This window comes from Papilio polytes, unplaced genomic scaffold, assembly GCF_000836215.1.
Source record: "Papilio polytes unplaced genomic scaffold, Ppol_1.0 DF822178.1, whole genome shotgun sequence".
Lineage (NCBI taxonomy): Eukaryota > Metazoa > Arthropoda > Insecta > Lepidoptera > Papilionidae > Papilio > Papilio polytes.
In genome coordinates, this window is record NW_013527026.1 from 1860181 (window position 1) to 1868532 (window position 8352).

The 8352-nt window shown below is 33.2% G+C and overlaps 1 protein-coding gene across 1 annotated transcript in view; it reads left to right on the forward strand.

Annotated features, from left to right (window-relative positions):
- The first annotated feature begins 1230 nt into the window (after positions 1 to 1230).
- LOC106106393 overlaps positions 1231 to 8352 on the forward strand; it is a 9490-nt gene continuing 2368 nt past the window's right edge. Inside the window, exons 1-4 of the mRNA XM_013286969.1 lie at positions 1231 to 1395; positions 1930 to 2096; positions 4662 to 4785; positions 7590 to 7835. Coding sequence (XP_013142423.1) covers positions 1338 to 1395; positions 1930 to 2096; positions 4662 to 4785; positions 7590 to 7835 — 595 coding nt within the window. The 5' untranslated portion in view covers positions 1231 to 1337. The remainder of the gene's footprint in view (positions 1396 to 1929; positions 2097 to 4661; positions 4786 to 7589; positions 7836 to 8352) is intronic.

The window sequence follows — 8352 nt, forward strand, 5'->3', positions numbered from 1 at the left end:
TGTCTCAGACTGGCTGGTCGTGTCGGCGACGGTGCGCGCCGGCTGCGCGGAGGCTGTCGCGCCGTCCCGCTCCGCCGCGTGCTCTCTCACCTGCGCACATGCACACAAACAAACGACAATCATTCACTTTGTATACGTACACGTAGAGCCTCCACTACACGCGTATAGTCTTTGAGATTTCGCTGATTCTTTTCATAGGTACATGTGTAGAGATATACGATTTCAACGCAACTTGCATAGTGTAGTTAAGAGCCAGATTACATTTACAAATAACCTTGGTATAACTCAATTACACACACTGGTACCTAATTAATTTGGTATAATATTTTAAAAACTTTTTTAAAGCTTCGAAAGCACATCGGTTTTCTGAGGTGGTAAATATGAAGTAGGTACATTTCTTAAAGGAATTGTTCTAAATATCCTCTACGAATATGGCATTGAAGCTAAAAAAACCTTGTATATATACCATTGAGAGCTTGAATTCTACCTTCTGCTAGCTAGTGTACCTTACTCTCTTTCTTTTATTGATCCTACTTAAAAAGTGAGGGCGAGGTGAAACACAAATAAGAATGTGCAGTGAGTACCTACCGATATTATATTGATTTATTGATCTAAATTCTAAACCCTTCGTTCAGTTTAACAGTAACAATAAACGGATGATTATTGTTAAAAGCCAAACTTGATTTTGCTGACAAAGCTTTTGTCATTGTCTTTTCGAAACTTGACATAAATTTCATTTAAACACGAAAGAATTCATTACATCTTTTAGAGTGTACTTGATATTATAGTTTGTAAAATTTAGTAATATGAATTTTTAGCGCCTGACAAAACTTTTATTCTATTATACAATCCTAAAGTTTTACACAACATATACTTACAGTGACAGATTGTTCATATCGGAATTCAAAATTTAATTTACCAGACCAATATAAAATTATAAAAAAACAATCAAGTTTAAAATAGACTAATGGGGAACAGAATAATGAAAAGACGTAGTTGTAAGGAAATGGGCATAACAGTAGCGCTGCCATAAAAATTAAAAACCTCTGCATTATTAGTCGATACTACCCTATGTCTATTTGATTTGATTTAAAATAATAAATTTAATACAATTAACCTTGTGATTTAGTAAAATAATTCGGGATCGACTACTAGTTTAATTAATTAATTAAACTAATATCCGGCGATTGTAATATCGTTTGAAATGTACACTTATTATGAAATCTTTCAAACCCTTAAGTGATACAAAACATAATATGCGTGCGAATTATGGTAGGCACTTCGTAACGCGTCTCTTGCGTTGAGTTCAGTTTAGCAAGCGACCGCGGCAGGCGAACATGCCTTGTAACAAATTCGCGTCTTTTTTCATCATCGTAATATCACTATTTCTTCACGGTATGTACAAACCAAATAATATATGTCACTGAATTAATTAACTTTACTTTCGTTTATTTTTAAATTTAGTTCATTTTAGATTTTTAAGATTAAACTTATTTTAAAGCTTTAGATTTTTTATTGTTCTTATTAAAAATTAAAAGTTTCTAGATTTATATTTAACTTATTATTGCTCGCGACTTCGCCTATTGAAAAAAAGCTAAATACCTAGCCTATATTATACTTAGTGATAATATATCTTTTTAATGGTACAAGAATTTTTGAAATCGCTCCAGTAGTTTTTGAGTTATTTCATTACAATTTAAAAATAAAAAGTGAATTTAATTATTGATTTTGACGCGTTGTTTTTTTGGTAACAGTATATTTAATCAATTTGATGAGGCTAGAAATAAGCATAGCATGTCCGAGAATTAGCTCAAAAAAAAAACAGGCTAATAACCAATAAGTTATTAAATAAATTGATAAATTATGTATATTTCAGAATTCTTACTACATTACCTTATATAAAATTAACGTTGTTTCCTATTGTATTAGATGTTTGTGGTCAACGCAAGCCAATCAAAGATGCTCTATACCTCAACAACGACATCTACGCAAACGCCTCGTTCGAGGACTGCGTGTGGCGACGAGACCGCGAGCCCTGCCCTGATCCCAACGTCATTATCAACTTGTATACAGAGTCGGAGCCTTTCAAAAAAACTGTACGTATAGTTCAAAATACCTCCCTTGTTAAATTAAATCACGATTTTTTATCTGCATGTTTTCTCTCCTGTATATCCTATCTCCATTAAAGGATGATACAATATAAAAGGGAGTTATCCTGTGAAAAATAATTATGACTATTTATTTAGTCGTTATTTCTATTACGAAATTTACATACTCCTCAAACTATTTACAATTGTACTAATACATATATTAAAGCTGTGAAATACTTTCGTATCGTGAGTCCATAATTATTGTAGACATACGAAACTTTTCAATCAGCAGAGTATTTTTGCCATTCTCTTCGAACTGTTCCGAACAAGAATTAAACCATAAACACTCGACACTGACCCAATCCGCTAAGGGAGTGCCATAGATTAAAAATTGAATTATCGTAGACTAAAAATTAAAAATGATTTTCTTTATTTAATAAAAAACAGTGATGCTTAGTCTGCTGAATTAGATAGTCTATATAAATGTTATGAGAACTAGTTCATAAAATCAGGCAACCAATACAGTCCGTGACCCGTTTAACTAAAATTTAACAACGTCCTCGTAGTATACGTCGCGTCCGTTACTCGCGCCTCGGGAGAATACAAAGCAGTTTTTCTAACGATTTCTAAGTGGAAACACTTTCTTTCCACTAACAATACTAGAGATAGATATTAATTCAACTTAAAAATATAAAAACTATATTAGAATAGTGTTGTTTTTTTTAAATGCATGTAAATCTTAGACTTAGCAACTAGACATAGATTATAGAAAATTGTAGAGTCGGAATTGTCAATTAAAACTTTCTATCTCGCAATATTTAACGTAAAATTATTTACACAAATTGTAGCGCTATAATTAAACTCAACATCTATGAAGCATTGCAATATTTTCTTCAGAGGCTACAATGCATGTCGTTCTTATATTAAGTGGCTGAAATAATTAACTGCGTAGGTAATAATAGTCTTAGATCTACTGTAAATAATGCTTCTCTATTTTGAATTTAGTTTCTGAGTCAGTAATAATTAAAAACAATTGGTCCCGAAAATTTATTTAAATATTAAGGAATTTTAGAAATCTGTTGACCTCTATACAGCCATTAATAAATAAATAAATAAATAAACAAATCCTTTATTATTTCACTTTAAAAATATACACATTTCATGAGAGCCTTGGCTCCTGCACTAGGTTCCCCTATGCTGCAGCAGCCAATCCATTTCCCCATTTGTGAAGAGCAATACATATTCATAAGTGTCTAAACATAAAATACAAAGATGTTGTTTTAATTAATAAGAGATGTTTATTTCTTTTGCAATAAAATTTAATTACAAAATATGTACACGTATTTCTAATATATTATTTTAATTTTGAGAAGCGCCTACGAAATATCAAATGATAAAACTTTCTTAGATCTGAAGTCACTTTAATTCGTGTTTTTATTTTATTTTTTAACAATCAATGTTTGCTTACTAGGTTATTTCGCTAAAATACCGCTAGCATTCCTCAGTCACAAGGGTCCTTCATTCATGTGTCTCTACCTGTTTCTATGTTCGTGTGTAAACAATACACGGTCTCTGCGGCCTTGTGCTCAATGAATTAAAAACAAAATGGGCAAATACGTGCTTCTATGCAGTTTTGATGACACATACTTCTTGCAAAGATCGAACAGTAACTAGAAAATCATGGATTTTACGTAAATAAATACTAAATATGTTTCTACATTTCACCTTCTGGTGACAAATATTTACGTTGTGTGGCGTAAAAGGTGATTAGTTACAGATTTTTTCACCTCCTAGGTTTACATTTAATCTAAGCGGCTGGACGACATTAGAAGTGTATTTGTTATGATTTTTAAATTAACTAAGTATTAATCTTCTGTAAATAAAATCTCTTTAAGAACCGAGAAGTTCCATGATAAAGTTCTCATTTATTTTGTCAAACGATCATAAGTAGTATTGTCATTATTTATCATAACAAACAAAATAATACAAACATACGTATTTTATGACACAAAAGGTAAGCGAATGCCGGAACACATCCGTATACGGGGCACGCATATTTTGACGATGGCACAGGAATGCGGCCGACGCCGTTGTATGCAATAATTACAAATGAGCACGTATTAAATTTGAATACATTAGTGACAATCTAGATTTGCCTAGATCTTACAAGACATTATCTTATGGTAATATCAATGAAATACAATTTAAGTGTTTCTAGCCAGTTACTGACTTTGCCGACGTCATCGCATCAGGTTTTCATCCTCCAAATAAGTCTATCATCCATCATCTCAGTCATTATTCCCTCCTTGATCATGTCACTACCTCTAGCGGTGTACCACACTTATAGCTAACTTCATCCTTACATGCGATTCATCTCTCCTCATAACACGCCCATGTCCTGCTAACCTTTTACCCCTTAATTCTCTACCACTGGAGCTACTCAATTCTTACTTCGTCGACAATGGATTTAAAATTTCTTCGTTATAAAAAAGAAGTCATCCAGATTATTGACTGATTTTGAATTGTCTATACATGGTCTGTTAGCTTGTTGTAACATAATAACGTTCACAGGTAGACCTATTCAGCGAAGACTGGCTGAGACAAAGCGGTTGGGAGCCTTCGCACGAGACCATCCTGTTAATACACGGCTATGCGGGGGGAGACGATACCTTGCCTATTGTCGTACTCAGAGATGGTAAGTGGTGGAATTAATGATTTACTAAACACCTACTGATTAATACATTTTTACATTTAGAGGCATAAACTTTCTGTGACTTCATTATAATAATTTACAAAAGTTTCAATAAAATTGGATGCAGGGTTAAAAAAACATAGAGCATTGACGATACTTGTAGAGAAACTGTTTGCAAAAGTTTCTATATTAAAACTGTGTTTAGAAATTTAATTAAGTTTGACTAATTTATAATAATCATTTATTAAATGATGCGCTCATTAGAAAGTATACATTTATTATGGTTAAATATTCAGAACTTATGATTCGAAAACTTGGCATAAGTTTTGTCGTAATATTTTTGCTTCGTAAAAATAAAATTTCATTTTAATATTGTCTGTAGATTTAATAATAGGAAAAATGTAAAAGATGTGTTGGTAGGTACACGAAATAATTTCTATTTCTTTACGTAATTAAACTCAACACTTCTTTAGGTAGAAAATAGTGATAGCAATAAATAATTAAATCTCCTTTCACGTATATTAACAAGTAACATATTCAAATATACATTTTGTTTTACGTATTGTTACGTAAAAACTCTTACGGAAAAAATTGTATTTACTATTCCGTTTGCGTTTAAATCGGTTTCACTTAAACATTTACATGATTTGCATATTTTTGTAAGTTTTATTTAAGATTCTGAGAAACATCTTTAGATTTTTCGGTAAAACTCATTGTTGTATTAGTAATAAATCTCATAGGGTTGCGTTGAAATCTTTTGTAAGGAAGATTTCATACACAATGCCTACGAAACGTTTGTAAGTTGAGTTATAATGTTTTTAAAAGTAAACCTTATTACAAACAGAATATGGATTTAAATCACAAAACTGTAAAGAAAAGACAGCAAGATTAACATATTGCTTTCTCAGTTTTGTCATAGAGAGTATGAAGGATAAAATATATTGTCGTTTTTGCAGTGGTTGTAACTCTTATTTGTACTGTTATTTCATAGAGGAAAGATTTGATTGTTTGTATTGAATAGGCTACGAAACTACTGAACCAATATGAACAACTCTTTCACTGTTGTGATGCTACACTATTTCCAGGTGTAATAGGCTATATTAATTAACAGGTATTTTTAAATTCTGTAGTATGTTCAAAATAATAGTAGAGCCATATAACTATATCGACTTAAATTTTCCCTTAACTTTAATTCGTAGTTGAGTTATGAGAACATTGTTGTGAGAGTTAAACTTCCGTTGCTCTATGACCCGATGTCAATTCAACTTCCTAACTTCCTTTGAATAATTCCCACTGTCTCTAAGTAAAACAATTGAACCTCAATTCTCAGATAACATCAGTGTCTTTGTCCTAACTAGTAAAAATTAATCATCATTAACTTGCCCTTATCCCTACGGAGGGTTGGCACATTATGCTGCTCTTCCATACATTTCTATCAGCAGTTATATCTGAATTAACTACCTTCTTAAACATAACCTCTTTCACGCGTCCATCTATACTTTCTTTGGCCTTGTAATAATTAATGAATGAAAAAAACGTTTCTGTAAATTAAGTCAGTTAAAAAGATGTCTATAAGAAGATTACTATTATATTCCTGAACTAATTATAAACCTGTTCTAAAAGTTCTGTTCTAAACAAACAGACTTGTTACGAATAGACTACAGAATATTATTACAAATAACATTTGCTGCAAACCGCGACTTCGTCCGCGCCCTTTAGCTGTTTTGGAGTTACCTAACATGCATCTATCTAAACTTTAACATTTATGACATTTAGTAATTAATAAGATAGTAGTTTGTATGTTATAATGCCCACTTAAACTCTATAGAAATCAACAAGGAGAGTGAAAGTGCTCCAGGTGATATAACAACTTGACAAGTTGCTATGCACTTTACGCATTTCCCACTTTCTCCGTTTGTTGAGCCTATTTACATTAAATGCATCTTCTGTAACAATGTTAATTAAATGTTGCCATAAATTTTGTTGTCTAAAGAATAGACTGTAATTCTTAATTGTACTGGTGAAAAATCATATCATAAAAGGAATGCTTGCGTCTCCTTTGACTTAAGTAAATGTTAACTTTTATATATATTACTGATATTACAAATGCAAAAGTTTAAATGGATGTTTGTTAGAGTTTGTCGCCTAAACTGCTTAACGGATCTCGATGAAATTTGGCATTGATGTAGAGGATAGTTCGGAAAAACACATACTAAGAACAAGGTTACTTTCTTTTCGTTTGTTAACTCTACGCGGCCGGAGTCGCGGGCGAAAGTTAGTAAGAAATGATTGTTATTAAATATCATTTGAACTGCTTATTTGTTTGCTAATTTATTTCATAGATTTATCAAAATCTTGTTTCATAAGTTATATAAACTTTAGTCGTTTGTCGCCTTATATTTATTCTAATCATAGTAAAAGGTGCGCAGAATCAGGAAACATCAAGAGTTACGTAATACGCAGTTGACGTGAAATGTTTCTTTATATTCCATTTATAGTGGAGAAACGCATTGTATGTTTGATGGAATTTTCTTCCTATTACACAATTACATTTAAATTCAATGGATTAACCATTGTCACTTCATGGAAACCACACACACCGCCACCTTAGGATCTTTATTGTGTACTTTTTTAAAATTTTATTTTGGGACGTCTTAACGCCGCCCTCTCGTTGCCCTAAGATGTTTGGGTCAGCGACTTTAGTTTGCAATCTTTATTTCTTTATTAAAAATTAAAAGTTATCACGTTAAAATTACAATAATCCCTCAGCCAATGTCACAAATTATCATGTGTCTAAATTCTTACAGCGTATTTGCGTCGCGGCGGCTACAACGTGCTGATGGTGGACTGGGGCGCGCTGTGCCAGCCGCCGTGCTACGTGGCGGCGGTGCACAACCTGCGGCCCGCGGCGCGCTGCGTGGCGCAGGCGCTGGGCGCGCTCCGCCAGGCCGGCCTGCGCCCCGACAGGCTCACGTGCGTCGGGCACTCGCTCGGCGCCCACATGTGCGGCATACTCGCCAACTACCTCACATTCAGGCTTAACAGGATTATTGGTACGTATTAACGGGATTTTGTAGTTATTTAGTCTGTATGAGTCTGATGGTAGACAAACTAGAATTAAAGAAAAAAGGTAGTTTACTTATTTTAACTAGCTTTCGCCCGCAACTCCGTCCGCATGAAATTAAAAAAGAAGAAAGGTGAGAAGTCTGTGTTCTTCTAGACTATCTTCTACGTCTATACCAAATTTCATGGAGATCGATTCAACCATCCATACATCTAAACTTTCGCATTTATGATATTAGTATACTATTATTAGTAAGTTTGGTAATAGAACAGCCATACGCAAATGAAAAATAAAGAGACCTAATTGTCTTCATAGCAAAGGTTAGTTATTGTCGGCGTACGGAGCACAAAAGTTTCTAAAATAACCTCTTGGTTCACCAAGAGTTCTCTCTCTCTCTCTCTTTCTTTTAATAAATAATGTACTGTTAGGAATAAAATTAGTACCGTGCTATAGAATTGGCGCAACTCTAGATTATCGGCATAAACGTCACGTCCCTAGCTGACAGC